Source organism: Marmota flaviventris, chromosome 4 (genome assembly GCF_047511675.1).
Source record: "Marmota flaviventris isolate mMarFla1 chromosome 4, mMarFla1.hap1, whole genome shotgun sequence".
Taxonomy (NCBI): domain Eukaryota; kingdom Metazoa; phylum Chordata; class Mammalia; order Rodentia; family Sciuridae; genus Marmota; species Marmota flaviventris.
This window is the reverse complement of record NC_092501.1, coordinates 131,645,306-131,671,742: the sequence shown is the minus strand read 5'-3', so window position 1 is coordinate 131,671,742 and position 26,437 is coordinate 131,645,306. Positions and strand designations below refer to the sequence as shown.

Below are 26,437 nucleotides of genomic sequence, written 5' to 3'. Positions count from 1 at the left end.
TCTGTCTTTGCAAAGTTTGAAGGGAAATTTTAGCAACGTCAGTTCTTTTACATTTTAGTCATCAATTTTCTGACTTTGGCCCGTTGCAGTGGCACACGCCCATTAAATACAAACGGCTTGGGAGGCTGAGGCAGGAGGATCATGAAAAAATAGGGCTGGGGATGTGGCTCAGTGGTTAAGTGCCCCTGAGATCAATTTCCAGTACCAAAAAAAAAAAAAAAAAAAATCTGACTTTGTTAGTTGTCATGAGGAATGTGCAGTAAAATTTCAATACTTTATTCCCAGAAACCTTCGAGCACTGTAGACCATGGATAAATTTGACATGATTAAAATCATTGGGGAAGGTGCCTTTGGAAAAGCATACTTGGCTAAAGAAAAATTGGATAGCAAGCACTGTGTCATAAAAGAGATCAATTTTGCAAAGGTAAAGTTGAGAAGTTCCAATTTTTGTTAAGAATAATTGCACTCTTAAAAATGATTAAAATAGTATATATTGTGTCTTTTATATATTTTACCACAATTTTTAAAGTTGTAAAAGAAACTCCCTAAAAACTACCCAAACCTAAGTTAAACCTCATGTGTGAATGATTAACTTCAGACATAATGCAATTTGCCAATACAGGTCCCGTATTATGGATCCATGGCATATTCATAGTGTTCTCTTATTCTAGTAGCCTGTTATAGTCTTCTTCTATGACTTTGTTCTGCTCACTCATTTTTGTTTATCTGACTGCTGTTCCTGAGGCCCCTCTCTTACCTCACTCTCTGTATGTCCCCAGTCATCTGCCCTTTGCTGACCTTCTCTTTCTGCACATAAGCACCTGGTAATCACTTCATTTCACTTCAGTGTTTACCACTAAGCAGATTACCCTTCTTCCTGCTCCTTCATTCCACATTTCACCTTCCAGCTAGATATCTCTAAGTAATATCTATGTTAATGATCTATTGCTGTGTAATATATTAGTTCCTTAAATGCTAAACATTAATCATCTCACAGTTTCTATGTACCAAGAATTTAGGACAAGGGCTGGATGTGGTCATGTAATCCCAGCAGCCAGGAGGCAGAGGTAGGAGGATCACAAGTTCAAAGCCAGGCTCAGTAACTTAGACCCTATCTCAAAATTAAAAATAAAAACCAGACTGGAGGGTGCTGGGGATATAGCCTAGTTGATAGAGTGCTTGTCTTGCATGCACAAGATCCTGGGTTCAATCCCCAGCACTATGCATGCGCGCACACACACACACACACAATGGGAATGTGGCTCAGAGGTTAAGTGCCGCTGGGTTCAATCTCTGGTACAAAAAAAAAAAAAAAATAAGACAGAATTTAGGACAAGGATCATTGAGACCATTTGGGAGCTAGTTACCACAACTGTGCCCAAAACCAAGTGGGAATTTCCCATCATTATATGCAGACCCATTTCACCACCCCCATACTGCACTGTGTTAATGACATCAATATCTTTATGTTATCTGGGCTCCAAATCTTGGGGTCATCTGTGAGTCTTTTCTCTCTCCAAATTCCAATTATCTGCTAAATACTCTGGACTCTTTCTCTTCCTTGAATTTGCTTAAATGTCTTTTGTCACATAGTCTTGGGTCATTTGTCAATACCTTGGGTCCTCCAGCAGCTTTCTCATGGCTCCATTTTTCATATAGTACAGTTTTTTAAAAAAAATATTTTATTTTTTAGTTATAGTTGGACACAATACCTTTATTTATTTATTTTTTAATGTGGTGCTGAGGATCAAACCCAGGGCCTTGCATGTGCTAGGCAAGTGCTCTACCTCTGAGCCACAATCCCAGCCTCTGTAGTACAATTTTCATAATGCTAGAGCCATGCTCCCAAACTTCACTGGAAGTTATAAAGTCATAAAAGAAAAGGTGGCTGGGTTGACTCCATAAAAATATAAAAATTCTAGAGCTGGGATATAGCTCAGTGGTAGAGCGCTTACTTAGGATGTACAAGGCCTTGGGTTTGATCCCCAGTACCAGAAAAACAGAAAAACTTTTTTATAAAAATATTTATCAACTCATTTCATAGCATCTATCCAAATTGTTAGTATAATCACAAACTGTTTTTCTAGTGCAATACTAATTGTATTCATCATTTAACTATGTTCCATAAATAAGTAGAATGCTATTTTAGAACCCATTATTCTCATCTCCCCATATTTCTTTATGCTATCAGATTTGCCTGTGACACTGCTGTCATAGTATCAACACTGATTACAAAAAAATTGATTACATATTTCTTCCTTTCTGCTCTATTGTAGCTTTTTATTATTTCTTGTCTAGAGAAATTTACATTTCTTCTCATCTCTCCAGTACCTCACCACTCAATAACTCTAGGTCAGAATTTAAATTGCTTATTTTCTTACAGGTATCAAAAAACTAATATTTTCTCTTATCATTCTACTGTTATTAAACATGTTCTTTTTTATATATTGCTTAAAAAAAAGTGTTGTATCTTGTCTCTCCACCATACCCCCCTTTATTTGGCAGTTCTGGGATTGAATTCAGGTCCCTGTGCATGCTGTATCTTTTCTTAATTATAAGGGTAAAAACATTCACTGTAGAAATTTTGAAAAGAAGCAAAGAGGAAAATAAGAACTTTTAGAGGAAAACAAAGATAATTTATGACATCTTTCTTAATTATTCACTATAAGCATTTTAAAAAATTTCTCTCCAAGCTGGGCTCAGTAGTGCATACCTGTAATTCCAGCTGCTAGGGAGGCTGAGGATCACAAGTTCAAGGCCAGTCTTGTCAGCTTAGCTTGCTGTATCAAAATGAAAAATAAAAAGGGCTAGTGATGTAGCTCGGTGTTTTTTAAAAAAATTTGTTTTGTTCTCCAGACTATTTTTAATGATTAAGTGGACTTTAGGGTTAGGAGTGTTGCTCAGAGGTTGAGCGAGTTTGTAGCACACACGGTCCTGGGTTCTATCCCTGTCACTCCAAACAATCAAATTTACAAGTCTGTATTATTAGAGTAATTTAAAAACTAGCAATAAAACACTGTATTAAAGAATTTTGTATAACTCCTGGGCACATTATTTATTTATTTACACTGCAAAAAGGTCATCTATTTACATAAGAGTGATTTCAAGACATTATGATTTTCTTTATAAACAGATGTAAGAACAGAAATTGTCCACTTTTGAAACTACATTTCAACCCTCCACTATTATTATAATCCACTGAATAGCCTGTATTGAGGCAGTTCTCCCCACCCCCATTTGATTTTCAAATGAATTTCCATCATTTCTTCTTCATCTGTGGCCCTGGCTTTTTTTATTCTTTTCTTTGGAAATTTTTCTAGAATTATTCAAAAATAGGAATAGTTTTAAATTTCATATTATGCATTATAAAATTACCTTTTCAGAAAGATTTTACCAATGTATGGACTTTTACCAGAAATATGAATGTCTATTTTGCTGGGGTTTTGGCCCATAGTGTTTATTAACATTCTTTTCATCTTTGCCAATTTTGTTTTAGCTTTTATTCCTTTGATTCCTGAATGATGTATTTTTTCCTACTTTAAAATTTTTTTTGTATATGTAGATGGACAGAATGCCTTTATTTTATTTATTTTTATGTGGTACTAAGGATCAAACCCAGGGCCTCACACATGCATAGTCAAGTGCTCTGCCACTGAGCTACAGCCCCAGCCCCTATTTTTTCCTATTTATTGATCATATTTAATTTCTTTATTTTCTTTCTTTTTTGTGTATGTTGCTTTGCTGTTTTTGTCTTCTCCTTTTTTTCTTTTTTTTTTTTTTTTGGTGTGTGTGTGTGTGTGTGTGTGTGTGTGAGAGAGAGAGAGAGAGAGAGAGAGAGAGAGAGAGAGAGAGAGAGTGTGCAAGCGCGTCACTAGGGATTGAACCCAGGGGGTGCTCTACAGGCAGTGCCATCAGGCCATGCTGCTTTGCTGTTTTTCTATCAGGGTATTTGTCTTTTTAAAAAATAGAAATAGATGGGGAGGGGGACAACTTTTACTTACTTATTTTTGAAACAGGTTCTCATTATATTGCTCAGACTGATCTCAAAATCCTGGGTTCAAGTGATTCTCCTGCCTCAGCCTCCCCAGTACCTGGGACTAAAAGTGTGGTTCACCACACCTGGCTTCTGACTTTTAATACAGTAAAATTGCACCAGCAGTATTTATTTTCTTGATTATGTTTCCCATTGACAAATGTTGATTAAATATGGAACACTTTACTAATTCTAGAGATGTCATCTTCTCTACCTAAGAGATGGGTTTTAGAAGTGACATTAAAAACCAATTTCATCTTAGGAATTTAATGTAATTCATTTATTTTGGTGCTGGGGTTTGAACCCAGGGCCTCATGCATGCTTAGCATGCGCTATACCACTGAGCTACATTCCCAGCGCATCCTAGGGAATTTTAGGTGGGAGTACAGGAAGCAAAGTGGCACCCCTTTTCTCCACAGAAAAGCCCTCTTCACCATGCCTGATTTTAGGACTGTCAGCAAAAGAGTCTCTGCGGAAGAGTCCAATATAGATAAACTTCCTATTTTTGTGTAGCCCTATTTACTTGGCCACTGGCCGGGAAGATACCAGCACTCCAGGTGCTGAACACCCCCTTATTACTTTTTCACAAGCATATCCAGTATAGTACTTTGAAGAAATGTGCAAACAAGGCCTCTGGCCTTGAGCTGGGGTTTCACAGAGATGTCTACATTTTTTAGATAAGTTACAATTGGGCTCCATGGTAACAGCTGGCAGGGAGAGGAAAGAAGGGGAGAAGAAGCTCTCCCCTTCTCAGGTGTTGTCCTTGAAGAGTTAACTTGCCCAAAACAGTGAAAGAAAAAGCTGCTTTTATGTGAACTTCTGCAGACTGTGAACTTCTGAGCCCCTTCCCTTACATGCTGGGTATAAAACTCTGAAACTCCCTGAACTCGGGGTTCAGGGGATTAATTGATTACAGCAAAAACTGTGCCCTCTGAACCTGGCTGTAGCCAAATAAAACTGTTTCCTGCTATCTTCGGTGTCTTGCCTCTGTCCCTACAACAGAAGCATGCTCCTGAAAGTAAGTTATCTTCACAGATAACTCTTGTTATCTTGTCTCTTAATATAATTTAGATGCCTATCCAAGACAAAGAAGCTTCAAAGAAAGAAGTGATTCTTTTGGCCAAGATGAAACATCCCAACATTGTAACCTTCTTTAGTTCATTTCAAGGTGAGATTTTTCTAATATTCTTAAGTATAGACATGTTGACTTATAAAAGATGTTCCTGAGACTTGTGTATACATTAATTTTTATAAATGGACTCATTTTCCCATTTACTTAAATTGCAGTTTGAGATGTTATCTTCTAGTGGGTTTCTGTAGACAGCTTTCTTCTGTTTTATTAAGTCTTCCCCTCTCATCTTAATCTCACTCCCCAAAGTAGTCGATGATTGGCATATTAGATTTGCAGCAGTAACAACTCCCGAGTTTCCATGGCCCATGCTATAAACACCTGTTTATCACTCACATTATGTGCTGGCTGTGGGCAAGCTGTGGTCTGAACTTTGGGTTCCGGGCTGAAGGGACAACCTAGACAGAGCATACTCTTTTCTTAGCAAGAGGAAAGAGGAAGACACGGAGCACCACACTATCATGCCCACTAGGATATGTGTGTAAGGGGGTATACTCTGCTTTCAGGAGGCCCTGAGTGTCCCTTGGCAACAGGGCTGCATAATCCTCTCACAGAGAGTCAGCAAACAGCCAGAAGACAGCCAAGCGAACTGCCCATTAGAGGCGAAGAACTTTGAGGAAGGAATTCCCTCCCCTGCACAGCTTGAATTTATCTATTCTGCCTCCATCCATCACTCTTACAAAGGTTAAAAAGAAAAATAAGAGAGTCCTGGTCAAAGACCATTTATTCAGTTAGTATCCATTAACTGAATGCTTACTTAAGCTTAATTCCATATATCAGGAACACAGCAGTGTACAAAACACAAAACCCCTGTCCTCATGAAGTTTACATTAAAATGGGAAGAGAGAGACAGTGCACCAGTATAGGGTGTGTCAGGTGTTTATAGGCTGTGGCAAGGCCATATATGCCCACAGTTCACCAAGGTTGGGGTGGTCCTCAGCCCAGCCCCCAGGACTGGGCTATTTTAATTTGTGTGTAAGTAGTTAACCTAGATATTGTCAAGCATAATCCAGTGGTTAAAAAAATTAATAAATAAATACACCCACTCTTTCTTGAGTTTTTAATTCCGTGCAGGGTACTGTGCTCCTTCCTGATTAAACCCCCTGGATTCAAAGTACTTCTGTGCATCTGGTCCTTTAACTATGGGTTTATAAAGGATCTCCTAGGATTTTTCTGAAGACTTCCTGGGAACAAAGCAGTACATGGGGGCAGGCAGTGAATTTTTTTTTTTTTTTAATAGTCCTGAGGGTTGCGCTAGAGCCTCAAACGTGATAGGCAAATGTTCTTCCACTGAGCTACACCCTAGCCCTGAACAACTATGAAGGACAGCCAATGAATAAAGTCTCCTGCATTCCTGTGCATTGATTCCTAACAACTCCATAAGACCATCTTTCTTTTCCTAATTTTTTTTGTTATTATTGTGACTTTCTTTATGTAGGTCACTTCTGCTCATCCCTAGGCCTTCCCTGAACTCATAAGTCAAACTATAACCCTTTGCTGATCTTCCACAGCACTTTTTTTTAACTTATGTATGCATATCTACATATACAGAATTACAGATTTATTTAGCATTTGTTTTCCTTCAGACAGCACCCGCGAGCTGGGGCTGAAGCTCAGTGGTAGAGCACTTGCTTAGCCTGTATGGAGCCCTGGGTTTGATCCCTAGCACTGTACACACACATAATGCAGGCAGAAAACTTAACGAATCTGGGGGGCTTCTGTCTTTTTTGCTCACCTCTTTGTTCCTCAGCATGTGGCATGTAGTAGTTGCTCAATATGTATTTGCTGAATAAGCAAATGAACTGGACCTTTTCAATAGACGACAGTATATCTTTACCCCATGCAAGTTTACAATACTGTTACAAAACCAAGGTCATTCTTACACTATAAATAATCTCTGCTGAGTTTGTTTCTAGTGTTAATTTAAATTTCCTTAGGACTTTTTTTTTTCGTTTTATTTTGTTAAGTAGAGCATCTCTGTGCTGGAAAAAATGGGAGCTATTAGAATGCCTATGAGTTTGCTTGGCAGATTGTTGATACTAGACACATCAAACTTTTTCAAAAGCTTCAGAGGTCCTTGTTGCCCCTGACTGTGTTTTGTTTATCCTAAGACAGCTTATCTCTGAACATTAGATCCATGGCTCTAATGTTTGTCTATGAAAAATATGAGGTTTTTATGGGTTTGAATCAACTTAAGAAGAATGTGTACTGATGTTTTCCTAAGTCTAATTTAACTGCATTTAAATTCCACCAATAAATATTCATTAACTTTCCTTTTAAATTTTTTATTTTTTATTTGTTCTTTTTAGGTACATGACAGTAGAGTGTATTTTTACGTATCGTACATACATGGAGTATAACTTCCCATTTTTGTGGTTGCACATGATGTGGAGTTACACTGGAGGTGTGTTCATATATGAACATAGGAAAGTTATGTCTGATTCGTTGTACTGTCTCTTCCATTCCCAATCTCCCTCTCTTCCCTTCATTCCCCTTGTCTAATCATGTGAACTTCTATCCCACCCCCCTACTGCCCACTTATTGTGTGTTAGCATCCACATATCAGAGAGAACATTCAGTCTTATTTTTTTGGGATTGGATTATTGCACTTAGCATGATAGTCTCCACCTCCATCTATTTACTGGCAAATGCCGTAATTTCATTCTTCTTTATAGTTGAGTAATAGTCCACTGTGTATATATGCCACATTTTCTTTATCCATTCATCTATTGAAGGGCACCTAGGTTGGTTCCATAGCTTGGCTATTGTGACTTTAGCTGCTATAAATATTGATGTAGCTGTGTCACTGTAGTATGCTGATTTTAAGTCCTTTGGGTATATACTGAGGAATGGCATAACTCATTAACTATCTCTAGGCAAGTTCTAGGTCTTGGAGATCAATCAGTGAACAAAACACACAAAAATTCCTGTACTGTTGTATATTTTTACTATTGTTGCATAACAAGGAACCATACATTTCATGGCTTAAAACAGTACCCATTTATTAACTGACTCTATGTCCTTCTCTCTTTGTATTCCCTGATGTATCTCTTAATTTTTGTGGGTCAGAAGTCTCTTTCATGTGCTAATTACTGTATTAGATACAAGGAATACAAAAGAATAATATGTGGGCTTTGTCTTCAGAGAGCCTACAAACTAATAAGAGAAACTAACAAGTTAGTAAAAGCCTTTTTTTTTCTCCTTCCTAAGAAGATCCCGGCTGGTTGACTGGCTAATGAAAAAATTAAATTAGGAAATGATATGTCTTAGACTCTTCTGTCTACTATAACAAAATACTAGGTAGTTTTCAAACAGACTTGTATTGCTGACAGTTCTCTAGGCCAAGATCAAGTCTAAGATCAAGGTATCGGCAGTATCAGGGTCTGACGACAGTTTACTTTCTGGTTCATAGATGGTAACTTCTTTCTGTGTCCTCAACATGGTGGAAGGGGAGAGTTCTCCCTTGGGCCTCTTTTATAAGGGCACTTGTCACATTCATGTGGGTGCCACCCTCATGGCCTGATACCTCCTGAAAGCCCTACCTCTTAATACTATTACCTTGGGGGTTAGGATTTCAACATAGATTTTGTGGGATACAAACATGTAGACCAAGAAATATATTTTAAAATAATTTACTAACCTTTTGATGTAAGGCAAAGACCTGGTTTTTTCTTATTCCTTATATAACCTATATCCCTCATCTGGAATCTTCAGTTTCCTTTCTTTAACATGCAATAAGAATTTGTATGTAATCTGGGTCCACAATCCTTTTAGAGCTCTTCCCATTTTATTTTACCTGTCCCATCCAACATTGAGGTCAACATCTTAATTTTTTTTTTAGCAGCTCATGAATTCCTCCAAAATAATTCAAAGATGCTTTTATAGAAATAATCACATCTTTTTTATATTGTATCTGTCTTGGTGAGAATCAGTTTGATTGGCGGGAGCACAGGGACTTGGATGTCCTTGACAGCCCAGGAGCCACTGGTGGTGACCTTGGGTGGCCAACAGCAATGGTGAGCATTTAGTGGTCTAGCGAGTAGGTTAGGCAGAGGTCAGTCAGAAGAATTTCTATTGTGTCAACAGTATGATTGAACAATTTTATATAAACACAAGTTTATATCCAAATTCAAGAAAGGGCTATTAATTCTTCCTGGAATGTTGGGAAAGACAGCTGCTATTTTTACAGCAGATTTCTAATCTCTTATGGGATTATAGTAAATAATAATAGTTAACATATATTGACCTCTTATTGAGTGTGTTGTTCTAAGCATCTGGTATTAACTCATTTAAATCCTTCCAACAACCTTAAGAGGAAGTTTCTATTCTATAATTTCCATTTCACAGATGAGTTAATAAGGCACAGAGAAATCAATTTACCCAGAGTCACAGAGCTAAGAAATATAAGTGGTGAAGTGAGATTAGAACGCAGTCTGGCTGGGCATGGTGGTGCACATCTGTAATCCCAGCAACTGGAGAGGCTGGGTCAGGAGGATCACAAGTTCAAGACCAGCTTCACTAACTTCACAAAACCCTAACTCAAAATAAAATAAAAAGGTCTGGGGATGTAGCTCAGTGGTGGAATGTTTGTGCATTCAATCCCCAGAACTAAACAAATGAACAAACAAAAATAATTCAGACCATCTTGATTTCACAGCCAAAAGTTTAGTTTAGTTTTGTTTTGTTTGGCTATTAGTTGTACTTCTTTTTTAATTTGTTCTAATTGATTATACATGACAGCAGAATGCAATTCAATTTATTGTACACAAATGGAGCACAACTTTTCATTTCTCTGGTGGTACACCATGTAGAGTTGCACCATTTGTGCAATCACACAAGTACCTAGAGTTATGATGACCTTCTCATTCCACCATCTTTCCTACCCCCATATCCCCTCCCTTTCTCTCCCTCCCCTCTGTCCAGTCCAAAGTTCCTCCATTCTTTCCCAGCAACCCCATTGTTGATCAGCATCCACATATCAGAGAAAACATTTAGCCTTTGGTTTTTTGGGATTGGCTTATTTCACTCAGCATGATAGTCTCCATTTCCATCCATTTACTAACAAATGTCATAATTTTATTCTTTTTTAATGCTGAGTAATATTCCATTGTGTATATGTACCACAGTTTCTTTATGCATTCATCTATTGAAGGGTATCTAGGTTGGTTCCACAGTTTAGCTATTGTGAATTGTGCTACTATAAACATTGATTTGGCTCTGTAGTATGCTGATTTTAAGTGAGATGAAATCTTAAGAGTAGTTTTGATTTGCATTTCTCTAATTGCTAGATATGATGAACATTTTTTTATATATTTGTTGATCATTTGAATACCTTCTGCTGAGAAGAGTCTCACAGCCAGAGTTTTAAAATTGTATTCTGCATTTTTCTGTTATATTTCTCTACCTTCTAGAATTTGAAGGGAAAATTACTGTTGAATATCTAACATTTTCTAGCACCAAATGATGACCTTTTTTACAGAAAACAGCAGATTATTTATCGTAATGGAATATTGTGATGGAGGGGATCTTGCAAAAAGGATCCTCAGGCAGCGGGGAGTGCTATTTAGTGAAGATCAGGTAAAGAGCACTTCTAATTTGCCTTTTAATTTATATGTGTGTGTGAGGGTATTAAACATATAAAGTCAGAGTAGCATATCTGGGCTGGGGTTGTGGTTCAACGATAGTACGCTTGCCTAACGTGCATGAGACATTGGGTTCGATTCCAGGCACCACATAAAAATAAAGAAAATAAATAGCAGACCATGTTTATATGAAGCATGGCTTTTGCTAGAGAAATTCAAAATAGTGGATGCATATTCTTAGTAGATTTAGTCCCAGAACATGTTTGTAATTGAACTGAAATTGAATTTCTTCTTGAGAATTAAAGAGAAGACAATCTCTTTGGATGATCTATATAGGATGCCTCTAAGATAAGACTTTATGGTTTAAAAAATGTATGAATGTTGATGTTGATATTCATTAGCCATTTTAAATGTTCATATTCATAGCTTTACTCTCTTTTCTTTTACCATGTGGTTCTCTTAAAGTAGCTTCCCACTTTTCTAAGGGAGATAGGGGATTTTCTTAACAATGCCTGTTCAGTTTCATTAGTTTTTAATTTATATATATTTTTTTCTTTTGTGGTGCTAGGAATCCAACTTGTGCATACTAGACAAGTGCTCTACCACTGAGCTAAGCCCCCAACCCTAGTTTTATTGGTTAGGGGAAGAGAAAAGGTGAAGAATAATGGCCTTAGTTTCCATTTTCTCTTTGCGCAAATACATTTTTCTTCTATATGTCAAGCCTCCTTTGGGACCCTCCTGGGAGTTGTACTCATAAAGGACACAAGTATGTGTGTGTGGAGGGGAATCAAAATTAGGGCTTGTGTGGCTGATGGGTAAGGCCATTGTCTCAAGCAGTATACAGGAATGGCTCATCATTTTTCTTTTGGCCACTTGTTTCTTTATTCTATTTTAGCATTTAAGAGCATCATGCCCATGTAATTTTTTCCTAAAGTTGAAAATTTTGAACGTCTGAATATTTTGAATGTTGAATATTTTAAATCATTATCTTCAATCTCTGTGAATTTAATCAAGCATTCTTCTACACTCATTTACATTATATATTAAATTCTGTATTTATGGAAGTCCTCCTTTCTTCTTATCTAGGTATTATTTGGGCACATTTTATAAAAATGCTTTTCAGGACAAAATTTTGAATTGCATTTCCTTTTGTTAGGAAAGAACTAAAATGACCACGGAATCTTAACGCCTGGAATTTAGCCATTTTTCTTTTATTATTTTCTTCTTTCTATATAATTTGGCAGAGAACCATTGAAATTTTAGAATAATTTAAATGAATCTCTATAGGAACAGAACACATTTTAATAAAGAGGCTCATGGCCAACTAAGATAAAATTATGACTAAAATATAATTGAGTTTTTTGATTGTTTTTGTTTTTGTTTTATTTATTTATTGCAGTGTTGGGGATTGAACTCAGGGCTTCCCTCCCCTGCTCATTTGTCTTCTTCTGTTGTGGAATTCCTGTGATACCAATGATGTTTGGATTCCCTTTCTGGGCCTCTATGTTTCTAGCTGTAAGAGAAAAACAATATGATAAGATAATATTTATTAGCTCCTCTCCTATAAACACACACACATAAATATTATTTCTCTCTCTTTACGTGTTATAATGAGGGCATTTCAGTGGCTACCAGGCTAGCCAATAGTTGCGTATTATGTTTGTCTCCACAGATCCTGGGTTGGTTTATACAGATTTCTCTTGGACTAAAACATATTCACGACAGGAAGATATTACACAGGGACATAAAATCGCAGGTAACAGCTCAGAGAGAAGGCTCAGACAGTATGAGTCTTGTCTTTTCTTGAAATATCTCAAACAGTGTAACATTTTCCCATTTTTAGAACATTTTTCTTAGCAAGAATGGAATGGTTGCAAAACTTGGGGACTTTGGTATAGCAAGAGTCCTGAATAAGTAAGTACTTTTAAAAATATTTTTTCTTTCTACCCAAGTGTCATGAATTAGGAAACTATTAAGAACATGGTTGTCTAAATAATTTTAGGTAACTTTATATAAATGCATTAAATCCATTCAGATATCAGTAATTAAAATTCCCAAGATTAATTGTGGCATCATTGAATGATGGTGGTGGTGTTGTATTGTATGGTCCAAGTTTATCAAATGTGAGACTTGACTGTCACAGGCATCAAACTAGTAAGAATTGGGTGGAAACAGGCAGGTTTACACTTGCTAGGGAAATGTACTGTGAACTCTTTTGGAAGACCATTTGGTGGTAATATAAATTAAGAGATTTAACGATGTCAATTTTTTTGAAATTTGAAATAATTTAAATAATAGTTTAATAATAATTGGGAAATTATAAAATTAAATAACATGTGGCATAACCATGTACCTAATTTTTAAATTTTTTTTCTGTGCTAGGGATGAAACCTAGGGCCTTGTGCATGCTAGGCAAGTGCTCTACCACTGAGCCACATCCCCAGCCCCAGGATATGGTTTAAAAAGATACACACACACACACACACACACACACACACAATGTAAACTTGCGGGGGGGGGGTGAATTATAAGTTTAAAAATCTACTAATTTTATTACTCTATTACCAATGTATGGTGTTTTGCTTTCTTCTAATGTTTGTAAGTATCAAATTTTGTGATCCATTTTTATACCTTTTCTCACATGTCTATATCTTAAACCTTTCTTACTCCAATAATCAACCACACTACTTTTATTTAATATAATTTACTAGTTCCATGGAACTTGCCCGGACTTGTGTTGGAACACCTTACTACCTGTCCCCAGAGATCTGTCAGAGTAAACCGTACAACAATAAAACGTGAGTTGCTGGCTGTTGGTTTGAAAGTGTCAGTAAAATCTGATGAATGATAATGAATTAATATTCTAGAAACTAAAGCTCTAATTTCCTCTCTCTTTCTTCTGGTACTTTTGTAATTTCATTTTCTCCAGGTGGGAAATGGAATTCCCAGTGACTTTCTGACCAATGTTCCCTGGATCTTTCAAACTTATTTAGAATAAATTTATTCCTCTTCATTTAAAGATACAAGTGATATGGAGAATAACATTGGAAATTGCAGTCACTGGGGTCTCCATCTTTGTATTTTATTTACTTTTTTTTTTGGTGTAATGATGATGGGATTGCACTCAGGGCCTCGAGTATGCAAAGCTCATGCTGTACCCTGAGTAATTGCCCAGTCCTATTTTATTTATCTTGTACTCATCCTATTTTGTGAAATGAAGTGTTACCTGACTTTAGAATAAAAAAAGAAACCTAATTGATATCTTTAAGCTAAATTGTAATTTTGTCCTTTGCCAATGCATATAGCAATAAAAGATGAAGGTGTAGTTTTTACCTCCAGGTAAGAGAAAGAAAAGAATTTCATTTTTCAAAGCTGCTGCCACTGGACCAGCTGGACTAGAAGCAAGACCAAGTTCCCACTGGGGGTTAATTGTCTCATTTGTTTAAGAAAATGCCAGTGGGTATTTATTGGGCTTTGAAAGAAACAAATGGAAGGCAAAGCCTAGAAGATAGAACTTTATACAAAGAATAATAGACATTTCTCTGCATAATAAAATAGTAGACATTTTTTGTGCTTGTATATGTTTGAGGCTGAGAATCTAATCCAAGGTCCTGCCCTACTAGGTGTTGGTTGTCAGTTTGCTTTAATGTCTGGCCCCAGGGAGTTTGGCTGCAGGTTGTACAGTACTGCCGGTAGGGTCATGCCTGGTGGAAGGTAGGCAGTGGGGAGCAGAGCTTCGCACTGCCTGGTAAGGATTGTCCCCAGCGTGGTTTTGTTTCCTTGTACTGTTTCTTAAGAGTTTGAGTCAACATTGAAATATTGAGAGACTTTAAAACATGCAGATTTGGTTTTTCTGAAAATTGGAAGATTTTAATTATCTGGGTGGCCACTGGCCCCTTTAGATCTGTGAACCAGCCCCTGGATCACCACAGCCCTCACCACACAGAGGATGGCACAACATGCCAATGGCCGCGCCCAGCCCCCAGGCAGCTCCCTTACTGGCCTGAGTCCTGCAGGCAGGTGACATTAGCACACTGGCCACAGAGGGTGCTTTGGAAACAGAAGAGAAGTTTGGGGCCCAAGGAATACCTCATAAACACAAAATCTGTGTGGTGAGAAAGGGTCTCTGAGTTCCTTGAAACTCTAGAAAATATTTCAGATTTGTTTCCTGCCAATCCTATGCCCATTCTCTATTTTATTTAAAGCTTTGGTATAAGTCTCTCTTTGTCTCACCTGTTACACACACACACACACACACACACACACACACAGACACACACAGAGTTATTGGTAATAGTGGAAATATTTACCTCTATCTGTGTATCTGACTCCTGTCTACTTATCTGTTTATCTCTATTTTTAAACAGGAAAAAGAAATCACAAGATTTATTACATGCCCTAAGCCATGGGAGTTCTTTTTTTTTTTTTTTTGGTTGTTGTAGTTGGGAGGATTGGTGCTGGGGATTGAACCCTTGGGCCTCTACACATGCTCAGTACATGCTGTGCTACTGAGCTACACCCACAGCCAACCCTCCCTGGCCTCACCACATGGACTGAACCCAGGGGTGATCTACTGCTTCATCCCTATCCCTTTTCATTTTTTATTTTGAGACAGGGTCTCACTAAGTTGCTGGGGCTAGCCTCAAACTTGTGATCCTCCTGCCTCAGCCTCTGAAGTCATTAAGATTTCAAGCTTTTGCCACCTCCCCCGACTAGCTTCTACCTCTCTTTAATGAATCCTAGTTTTGGGTCTTTGACAATCCCCTTGACATTTCATTATATGTTCTTTTCACTTTCAGATTTAATTTTGCTTTTTATTCTATAACATAGTTCCTTCTTAAACTGATCAACCTATCAGCATTTACCAACAGGGGCTGGGGTTGCAGCTCAGTCGTGCAGCACCTGTCCTACATTCCTGAGGCCCTGGATTTGAACCTGAACATTACAAAAAATAAAATAAGTGCAAAGTTGGTGAAAAGCAAAGCTTGGGTCCTAGCCAGATGCTATGTTCATCACTTACTATGACTTTAGTTCTATCAAGAGCTTTGAGTAGAATATACCCTTCAAAATCAACCATATTTCATCTTTTGAGTAAAGACAAATCCATATTTGAGTACTGCCTCTCTCTTTCTCTTCCAAATTGCCAAAAATTCCACGACACGTTTTCTTTGGACACATGAAGTTGAAGTGAACATTGAGCCATCTCATTGTAGCTAAGTTTGTATACCTTTTGCCTGTTGGGATTCTGACTAATTACAATAGTTTTTATTTTACTTCTTAGAATTGATATTGTATCTCAAAGCTTTTGTAAAAACTGATAAAACAGAGCTGCATATATGCAAGGCACTGTAAGGGTGAGAGCTTTCAGTAAAAATCACGAATATTTTCTTGGCATGTAAACTCTTGTCTTTCCTAGGGATATTTGGTCCCTTGGCTGTGTCTTATATGAGCTCTGCACACTCAAGCATCCAGTAAGTATGTTAATCATCAAATTTGTGTTGAACTATTGAAATAATGTAAATGAAATTAACTTCTGAGAGAAAAAGGTTAACATTTGGTTTCATTAGATTTTAAAAAAAATATATATTTTGTTTTAGTTGTAGTTGGACACAATACCTTTATTTTATTTTTATGTGGTGCTGAGGATCGAACCCAGTGCCCCACATGTGCTAGGTGAGCGCTCTATCGCTGAGCCACAACCCCAGTCCCTAGATTCTTAAAAATTATATGGATAGCTGGGCATAGTGGCATTTGCCTGTGGTCCTAGTTACTAAGAAGGCTGAGGCAGGAGGAACATTTGAGCCTAGGAGTTTGCGACTAGCCTGGGCAACACAGACCCAGTCTCAAATTGCCAGCAAGCAAACTATTTTTATATATAGTCCAAGTTGGAGGATAGTTATATATTCATTAAAAATAAGTTGTGTGTGAATGTACATACATATACACACACATATATACCCACCTGTGTGTGTGTGTGTGTGTGTGTGTGTGTATACCAAAGGAAAAGGCACATGGGACAGAGTCTGTAGGAAACCAGGCCTGAGCTTCAAAGGGTCTTCTTCCAGTTGTCACCCAGGAGGTACCAAGTCCTCCAGCAACAAGTTACAGGGAGTGTGAATTATTATCTACAAGGGAAGCTCATTCGTGTGGGAGACCAACCTTGTGCGCGACTGAGTTAACTCCCCTGATGGGCGATGTGGCGTCAGGCACCCGTGCTGCTAGACTGCCCCGCTCTTCTAGGGTTCCAGTGACTGTGTCTTCGTGCCTAGGCGTGGCTTCCTACAGCCCCATAGTTGAAGCTATGCTCACCTGTTCCTTTGCAATATGACCCCATGCCCTGTTTAGGATAGAATGTTCCATGGAAGTGCCTTGTGTGTGTCCCCTTCTCTTACTGAGCCCTTGGGTGTGGCCTACCCAGGTGTCAGTCAACCTGCTGACAGTGGACATCATGAAGATAGACTCAGCCCCCTGAAACCTGACCCCTTGACTCATTTGAATAGCTTCTCCTCAATAAAAGGGGTCAGCGTTGCTCTCTCTCTCTCTCTTCCTGCAGACCCTTAAGGTCAGAGGAGCACAAGCATTAATAATGTGACAAAGCTGAGAGACACAGATAGATGAAGAGGAGAGCAGTGCTAAGACTCAGGGCATGATCCCTCATAGAGAACTGGCCCTTAGTTGCTGTTACTTAAATCTGGTCCATAACTGCCATCCATATGGATGCGGGAGAACCCGTTATTCCAACACTGTCTTTTTCTTAAAAGATACTTCCAGACAGCCTGTTTACCATAGAATCCATATATAATTGACCATTACAGTCAGTACAATTAATCTAGTTATATGAGTGGAACTTCTAGTCTACACTGTAAGGCACTTTAAATGTGGACCTGGGAAATGCGTCCATACAAGTCTTTTCATAATCTTACCTACAAGCTTGTGAAGCTGCCTGATTGTAAACTCTATAGCTGTAAATTTACCTTTCTGTGCCAGGTTTCTCAGTCATTATCATGATGACTGGTTTAAACTCTCCTTTGATAGCTAATTTAATTTACTGAATCGTATTGGCACATTAGGTACCCAGTACCCTGGATTTCACTGGAGACTGGTCACATAGATGCCATCTCTCCTTGACATACACCAAATTTCTAGACTCCAGAAACAAACCAGATGTTCAACATAAACTATATCATTTACACAAATAGCTTAGGCAAAGAAAACCACTCTTAAGTTTCCAGGAATAGGGGGAATTCTCAAATCGAGTAGTTCCCAGACATCAGTTGAGGGCCAGCATTGAAGGCAGGCCTTTCTAAGAATGGCCTACTGTCAACTCCTTCTAGGCAGCCATTGTCGTTATCGTATTTGTCAAAGGTCACACGCTGATTGTCTAACCAAAGTCTGTACCCTCATTAGCACACCACAATCTTGAACTCTATGGTGATGTATGAATAACTGAGGTGTTCATATGGTAGAAGATTTTCTGATTTATGATGAGTTTTTGAGGAGACAAGGAAATGTTGGTATTATATTAATTTTTAAAAAGCAAGAAGTAAAATTTCGTATCCGTATGACCTCAACTCTGTAAAATAAACATTATTTTTGGAACGACTAGAAGGAAATACACCTCTAGGTGGAGAAATTATACCTATTTGCTTGACTAATTATGATTTCCTATGCCTTTTCACTTTTTGTGTTTTGTTTTGTTTTTGTTTTTTGGTAAAAGGGATTGAATCCAGGGTGCTTAACCATCAAGCCACATCCCCAGCTCTTATAATATATATATTATTTTGAGACAGAGTCACACTAACTTGCTTAGGGGCCTTGCCAAATTTCAGCAGCTGGTTTTGAATTCGTGATCCTCCTGCCTCAGCCTCCCGAGCCGCTGGCATTATGTGTGTGTGCTACTATGCTTAGCTCCTATCTTTTTTGTTTTTTTAACTTTTTTATACTCTATTTTATTAGTTTACTTTTTTATGTGATGCTGAGGATCAAACCCAGTGCCTCACATGTGCTAGGCAAGCGCTCTGCCAATGAGCCACAACCCCGGCCCCCTTTCCATTTTTTATGAGCAAATATTATTTTTAGAATAAGAAAAAATTTAAAGAAAACTTTTTTAGTTAAAAAGTTAAAATAGGGGCTGGTACATAGCTCAGTGGTAGAGTGCATGCTCAGCATGCATAGGACCTGAGTTCAATTCTCAATACCAAACCCAAACAAACTAAACCTCAGAAATTAAAACTAGCTGGGCACAGTGGTGCATGCCTGTAATCTCAGCAGCTTGGGAGGTTGAGGCAGGAGGATTGAAAGTTCAAAGCCAGCCTCTGCAATTTAGCAAAGTGCTAAGCAACTCAGTGAGACCCTGTCTCTAAATAAAATACAAAATAGCTGGGGATGTTGCTCAGTGGTGAAATGCCTCTGAGTTCAATCCCCAATCCCCCCCCACCAAAAAAAAAAAAAAGAATAAAAAGGGCTGGGGGTCCTGAGGGCTTGCCTAGCATGCTTGAGGTGCTGGGTTCTAACCCCAGCACCATGAAAAATAAATAAAAACCATTATTTTTGTTTCTTGGGATATTTATTACTTTAACACAAGATGACTCTTCTCTGACAGCATTGTTACCCTTGTCCTTTCAGTTCGAGGGCAGCAACCTGCACCAGCTGGTTCTGAAGATTTGTCAAGCGCATTTTGCCCCCATATCACCTAGGTTTTCTCGTGACCTGCGGTCCTTGATCCCTCAGCTCTTTAAAGTTTCTCCTCGGGATCGACCATCTATTAATTCCATCTTGAAAAGGCCCTTTTTAGAGAATCTGATTGCCAAATACTTGACCCCTGAGGTGAGTTTTGAGGTGATTCTGTTTGTGTTGGGCAGAGATTTGAGTTGGCGGTTTCCTTGACACTTGTATTGGATTTTAGGTCATTCAGGAAGAATTCAATCATATGCTCAGATGCAGAGCAAGATCATCTCCCTCCCCACCTGCTGGAAAGATGGTCCAGGGTAAGAATGATTTACCATGCAATCAAAGAACGTTTATGGCCAGCGCGGTGGCATACTTCTGTAATCCCAGTGGCTTGGGAGGCTGAGGCAGGAGGATCTCGAATACAAAAGTCAGCCTCAGCAAAGGCAAGGCTGCCAAGCATCTCAGTGAGATCCTGTCTCTAAATAAAATACAAAATAGGGCTGGGGATGTGGCTCAGTGGTTGAGTGCCCCTGGGTTCAAGCCTCAGTACCAAAAAAAAAAAAAAAAAGAAAAAGAAAAGATCATCTATGGGGCTGGAGGTGTAGCTCAGTGGCAGAGTGCTTGCCTACTATTCATTCCTTGGGTTCTAATCCCAGCAATGAAAAGGAAAAAGCATTTATGATCCCTTTGTGGTTCATAGTCCCAATGACTGGGTTTTCACAGCCTTGTGTGTGATATCAACACATTATTTGTCTAATATTTTTTAAAAAGCATTTATTCCACATGTCTCATATACTGAGTTTACTGAGTTACAGAGCTGGCAATGTTAGCGGAGGAAGTCCACTAAATATGTTGAACATGGACATTTAGAAAATATGCACAGTATGAACAGGAGAGAAATCACCTCATTATCACGTAGTGACCAGTGGGTGTGTTGGAGAAGTTGTATATGTAACTCAAGATATCCTGGGGGGTTCGGCTCCTTTCTTCTTATAATTTAGGAAACCTTCCAGAAACTTTGAGAGGTCAAATCCAAGTTTAACATTTGTATGGGAAGGGATAGAGTGGAAGAAGGTTCCCAGTCAGACACAAAATGATGTAATGAAGTTTTTTATATTTTCCCCCCAGACATAGAGAGGATGGACTGGTAATTAGAATTCCTGGGGGTGTAGCACAATGGTACAGTATGTGCCTAGCATGCACAAGTGCACAGGGCCCTGGGTTCTATCTCTAGCACTACACCAAAAAAGAAGAAGCATTCTCTTACAAAGATAATTCTACATTGGAGCTGAAGTTAGGATCTTGGACCAAATTGAAAATAGTGTGAGCTCCAAAGAAAGCAGATGTTATTTTATGGTACTGGTAAGTAGAGAGAACAATTTTGGTCATGGTGTCAAAAATTAGCCAAAGTGATGAAATACTAAATGTGCATGCATGTGGGGTGTACACTAAAGAAGAGAAAATGACTAATTCAACTGATGATATGAAAGTAAAAGCAGGAGAATTTATCCATAATCAAATTTCTGGACTGAAAGGATCAGAAGGAGTAGAAAATCTCTCCAAGGCACCTGTGATGAGGAAATGTCATCCAATGTGCTAGAGAAGCTAACATTGAGAAAAGTCATTAAGGGAAAATGAGTTCATCTATCAGGCTAGATTGAGAATGTTTGAAAATAGATAAGTAGAGGGTGAGAGAAAATACATCATCCACATTTCTGATATAGGGAAAAGGAAAACAAGAATGAATTTTGATGGAGGCAAAGATAAATATGTTAGAAGGAATATTTCAAACAATGATAAGATAGGAATAGTGTTGCCTGATAACCCAAGCTACTACATTTAATTACTTTTATCATTATAAATTGTTTTTATAAATATTTACATTAATTCCTCTTTTTAAAAGTAGTGTTATTCATTGCTCGAAATTTATAAAGAAACTCTGGGGGGAAATGGTTTTATTTTCTTTAAAAATGCAGAGAATGCATAGTGATATTTCTTTTTTTATTTTAATTTTTTAAAAGTACTTTTTTTTAGTTTTAGGTGGACACAATATCTTTATTTTACATTTATGTGGTGTTGAGGATCGAACCCAGTGCCTCATGCATGGTAGGCAAGTGCTCTACCACTGAGCCACAATCCCAGCCATCATAGAGATATTTCATCAGTGATTCTCTGTGTATAAAATATCTCTGGCTTGAGTAAACTTACTGTGTTATGAAATGTGTTTGTACTTAAGTATCAATAGTAAAGGTGTAAGAAAAAAATTCAAAACTAAAGTTGTTTTATTTTGGTTAAATAAGATTCTAAAATACAGCGAGTGAAATTCCAGGGAAAGTTCCCTCCACGATCAAGAATATCAGTACCATTTGAAAGGAAGGCTGTATTACCTAGAAAAAAATGGAGACCACCAGCTGGAACCCAGAAGCCCACGTCTGTGAGTTGTGCTAATCCCTCCCTCTGATTCTTTAGCTAAGGTATACTCTGAAAGATCCACCTGCACATGTTCACACACTACAAGCAAATTAATTTTGGAATCCATTAGTTTTATACTTAAAATAAAATCATTCTGTATTGAGCATTAAATATACTTTATATATATAAATAAAAATAAAGGTCCATCAAAAACTATAATAAATAAATATATATATTTATTTATAAATATTTATTTATTTATTTATTTATATAATCTCCCCACCAGTGTTGGGGCTTGAACCCAGGGCCTGATTCATGCTAGGCAAACACTTTACCACTAAGCTATATCCCCAGCCCTAATTGGTGTTGGTTTTGTGTTTATTTTTGTGATCCCAGGGATTGAAACCAGGAACATTCTATCCTTGAACTATATCCCTATCCCTTTTTAAATTTTATTTTTATTTTGAGACAGGATCTCCATAAGTTTCCCAGACTGACCTCCAACTTGTGATCCTCCTGCCTCAACCTCTCAAGTAGCTGGGTTCCTAGCTAATATTTTTGTGTATTTGATTTTTTTTTTCTTTTTCTCAATGCTAGGGCCTGAACCCAGGGCTTGGCACACGCTAGGCAAGCACTCTACCACTGAGTTATAGCCTATATTTTTTAAAAAACAATGAATGCTTTGTTTTCTTACAATTATACATTAGCTTTATTTTTCTTTTTATTACTGAAATTTTTCTAACTTCTTTGTTTATATTAAAGGTTTTCCTTATAGGACAATTGAGTAAGACAACAACGGAAAACATTGCATTTTGTACTCCAAGTTCTAACCTGCTATATATGTAATAGAGGAGTTTTATTATATAATAATTGAACTTGAATCAGTGAATTAAAGCCAGGGATGCTTTACCACTGAGCTACAGCCCCACTCCTTTTTATTTTTCATTTTGAGACACCATCTTGCCAAATTGCTGAGGCTGGCCTTGTACTTGTGATTCTCCTGCCTCAGATTCCCAAGTTGCTACAATTACAGGAGTTTGCCATGGCCCCCAGCCCCCTGGAGATCCTTTATACTGAGTTATTTGAATGTACTTAAACAGTGTTTTTTGTTGGTGGTTGTTTGTTGTTTTTTAGGTCATGCTATAGAATGCTTCTGAAACATAAATGATAAAATAGTCATTGCCCTTATTTATTTATTTGGTGCTGATCAAACCCAGGGCCTCCTGCATGCTAGGACTAGCACTGAGCTACATCCCCAGTCTGAAGAACTGTATTTTTAAAGAAGGCTCATGGTATAATTAGAGGACATTTTGTTTTTTTTCCCCTTTTCCTTTTCTTTCTTTCTTTCTTTTTCTTTTTTTTTTTCTTCTATCTTTATGTTTGAACTCAGGGTCTTGTACATGCTAGGCAAATGTTCTACCACTGAGCTACACCACCAGCCCTAGAGGACCATGTGGAAGTACATTTACTACATGTTTGCTTAGTATATAGACATTTTAGAAAACGTATTGATACATAAACAGTTTTTTTAAACTATTGTTAAAATGTTGCCCTTCATTTGATAAAATATGGATTAACTATTAAAAAATAAGAAAAGTATGTTGGGATACAGAATACTCTGACCCAGACCTGTAGGAAAAAAAACATCTAAAAGATTTGGGGGTGGATTAAGTCAGGAGAACTGTCAAGCAAGTTGACATCTTTTCCAATTATTTGAACAACTTCTGCTGATGCAATAAAATAAATGAATCTGCACAGAAACCATCTCAGATGTTCCCATTACTGATTTGGATTTTTTATTCCTTTTTTTTTAACCAGTTTCTGTTTTTTTTTTTTTTTTTAAATCCCTTAATCAAGATTTATTTCAAGACTTGAAAACATACGGACTAATAAAAAGGAACTACTATAATTTTTTTAATACAAAAACATTTAATTAAAAACTTTAAAAAGTCGACACAGTGGGGGGGGGGGGGACTGGAGTTGTGGCTCAGTGGTAGAGAGCTTGCCTAGCATGCATGAGGCACTGGGTTTGATCCTCAGCACCACATACAAATAAATAAAAATAAAGGTCCATCAACAACTAAAAACATATTAAAAAAAGAAAAGTAGACACAATCAACTAACCCTAAATAGCACACTATATATGATATTCAACCGCAATGACATTTAACAAAATATGAGGTGACAGTAAGACATCAAAGAACTTCCAAAGTCTTAAATAGAACATAATTAACAGCAAGCTATTCAGATTAAACAAACAAAAATCTATATTTACACTTTTCATATTTATTAATTGTGTCTAAACAATTTTGAACAACTAACTCAGTACTACCTTTTTCTGGGTTGTATGTATTCAGGTGTAATTGTAACTACTTTTCACTTTCAAAGATTTTAAAAATAAACATACAATTTCTGTATAGACCAATAAACCAAGTTTTATATGTATCTTAGTATTTAAATAGAACTATAAAAAAGAGCCATTTATGTAAGTTGAAGAGGGTCAGGTATATGTAATTCCATGTTCCAGCTAACATGTGAGCCAGATAGCTTAACAAAGAACATAGGATGTAACATTTTCCTTCCTTTCAGGGAGAACATTTAAGTTTTAATTGTTTGTTTGGTTATTTATGTTCCCAACTACTTAGGTCTTTACAGGGACTTGATCTCTTTTTTTCCCCCCTCTTTTATTAGCAACTGTTAAACAGGCAGAGTTGTCAAATTCAAACTTAAATCAGGACACTTTGTTCTTTAGCTCAGGTCTTGTCTGGCTTTCTTATCTGAATATGGCCTGATTCTTATCTTCTAATGTATTGACCTCTGCTTGTCTCTGGGATGAAATAAACTTGTGTTTCTGGTTGGGAAGAGTGTGCTGTAGGGAGGAATAGCTTAGAGGGTTATTATGCCCATTCCAACCTTTGTATTCCTGGTGTTTTCTCAGCAAGAATGACTCAGTGATTCAGCATCTTCTATTTTTCAAGCCCTGATACCTTGCTTTTACTCAATTTATTAGAAACCACCAGTAAGACAAACCCCCAAATCTGTGAGTTGCACTTTAGCTTTTATTCTCCCATAAAGTACAGTAAGGTATAAGAAAGTTTATAAAAAATAGAAAACAATAGGTCTGTGATAGTGGTAGAGCACTTGCCTGGCATGTGTGAAGCTCTGGGTTTGATCCCCAGCACCACATATAAATAAATAAAAAATCCATTGAAAACTAAAAAAAAAATTTTTTTAAAATAGAAAACAATAATTATGAGTAAACTTTCAGACCTTGGCTGGGCATATTAAATATTTTTCACATACTAGACATGAAAATATATGTGATTCGAAATTACAAAAAAGATTATAATTATAAACTGCTGTACTCAAGTACTTAGATTTCTAAGGTCTTTTCAATTCTAGGATTTGGGGGCTCTAACATCATTTTTTCTCTAAAAACAGGTCTAGAATAAAAACAAAAATCTACTTTCAATGCTTGGTCATGGTAGCCATCAAATGGTCAATTATAGATTTATACGATGTCTTTAAAAGGAATCTTCCTGGGGGTGGGGATACAGCTCAGTTGGTAGATAGCCATTTAACTTTCATGCATTAGGCCCTGGGTTCAATCCCCAGCACACACACACACACACACACACACACACACACACACACAATCTTCCCTCTTCTTTTCAATCTCTCAGATAAAAATGATAGAAAGGCCCAAACTTGATGCAGTTTGTGGACATTATGATTTTTATTATGCTCGACTTGACTTGTTGAGGAAGAGAGCCTGTGAACCAAGTGATCACTACGTTCTTCAGAAAGACTCTGGAACTGAGGAGAATTCTAATCAAGAAGAAAGTCACAGTCCGTCACCTGCTCAATGGTAATGTGGCAGTCTAACCTAAGCCTTTATCCTCTGAAAATACTTTTGTGTATCAGCATTTTTTTTTTTTTGTCTGTTGGTTTTGAGACAGAGTCTTGCTGAGTTGCCCAGACTGGTATCGAATTCCTGGGCTCAAAAGATCCTCTGTCTCATTTATCAGCTCTGTTTTCTAAAATCCTTCTAAATTCTCCTAAAACAAATAATTGAGGAAGAATTTATAAAATCTTCACTTTAAACTCTTCATTCAATTTCTTGGCCCTTTTTTCATCTCAAATATGGTGTAGCTTATTTTCTTATTTATAGAGCCATTTAACTGTAAGCAAGCTTCATTTTCTCGATATATGTATATTTATATATTTTTTAACCCAGGGGCAGCTTAATCACTGAGCCATATCCTTAGCCTTTTTTATTATTTTAAGACAGAGTCTTGCTAAGGTTGGCCATAGATTTGCCATCTTCCAGCCTCAGCCTCCCCAGTCACTGGGATTTACAGGCACATTCTTGAATTTTTAATGTTTTTTTTCTCCTTCTTCCTAGTGAGTTTTACTCCCAAGGGGTGAATAAAACAGTTGTATTTATTTCATTTTCCAAGGAGTTTATTCATAAGAATCATTAATAATTTAATTATTAAAACCAAATGATCACTTAAGAATATTAGAAAAGTGAAATAGATTTCATTCAGCGTTTATATTCTAGGGAGGTTCAAAATATGTATACATTCAAAAAAGAATACTATACTGAAA

The 26,437-nt window shown here is 37.3% G+C and overlaps 1 protein-coding gene across 1 annotated transcript in view; it reads left to right on the top strand.

Moving 5' to 3' along the window:
- The first annotated feature begins 307 nt into the window (after positions 1 to 307).
- Positions 308 to 26,437, top strand: part of Nek5 (NIMA related kinase 5) — a 58,977-nt gene continuing 32,847 nt past the window's right edge. Inside the window, exons 1-11 of the mRNA XM_027928940.3 lie at positions 308 to 424; positions 5,105 to 5,201; positions 10,642 to 10,739; positions 12,417 to 12,500; positions 12,588 to 12,658; positions 13,456 to 13,542; positions 16,161 to 16,215; positions 19,370 to 19,570; positions 19,650 to 19,731; positions 21,715 to 21,848; positions 25,510 to 25,694. Of these exons, the coding sequence (XP_027784741.3) occupies positions 308 to 424; positions 5,105 to 5,201; positions 10,642 to 10,739; positions 12,417 to 12,500; positions 12,588 to 12,658; positions 13,456 to 13,542; positions 16,161 to 16,215; positions 19,370 to 19,570; positions 19,650 to 19,731; positions 21,715 to 21,848; positions 25,510 to 25,694 (1,211 nt within the window). The remainder of the gene's footprint in view (positions 425 to 5,104; positions 5,202 to 10,641; positions 10,740 to 12,416; positions 12,501 to 12,587; positions 12,659 to 13,455; positions 13,543 to 16,160; positions 16,216 to 19,369; positions 19,571 to 19,649; positions 19,732 to 21,714; positions 21,849 to 25,509; positions 25,695 to 26,437) is intronic.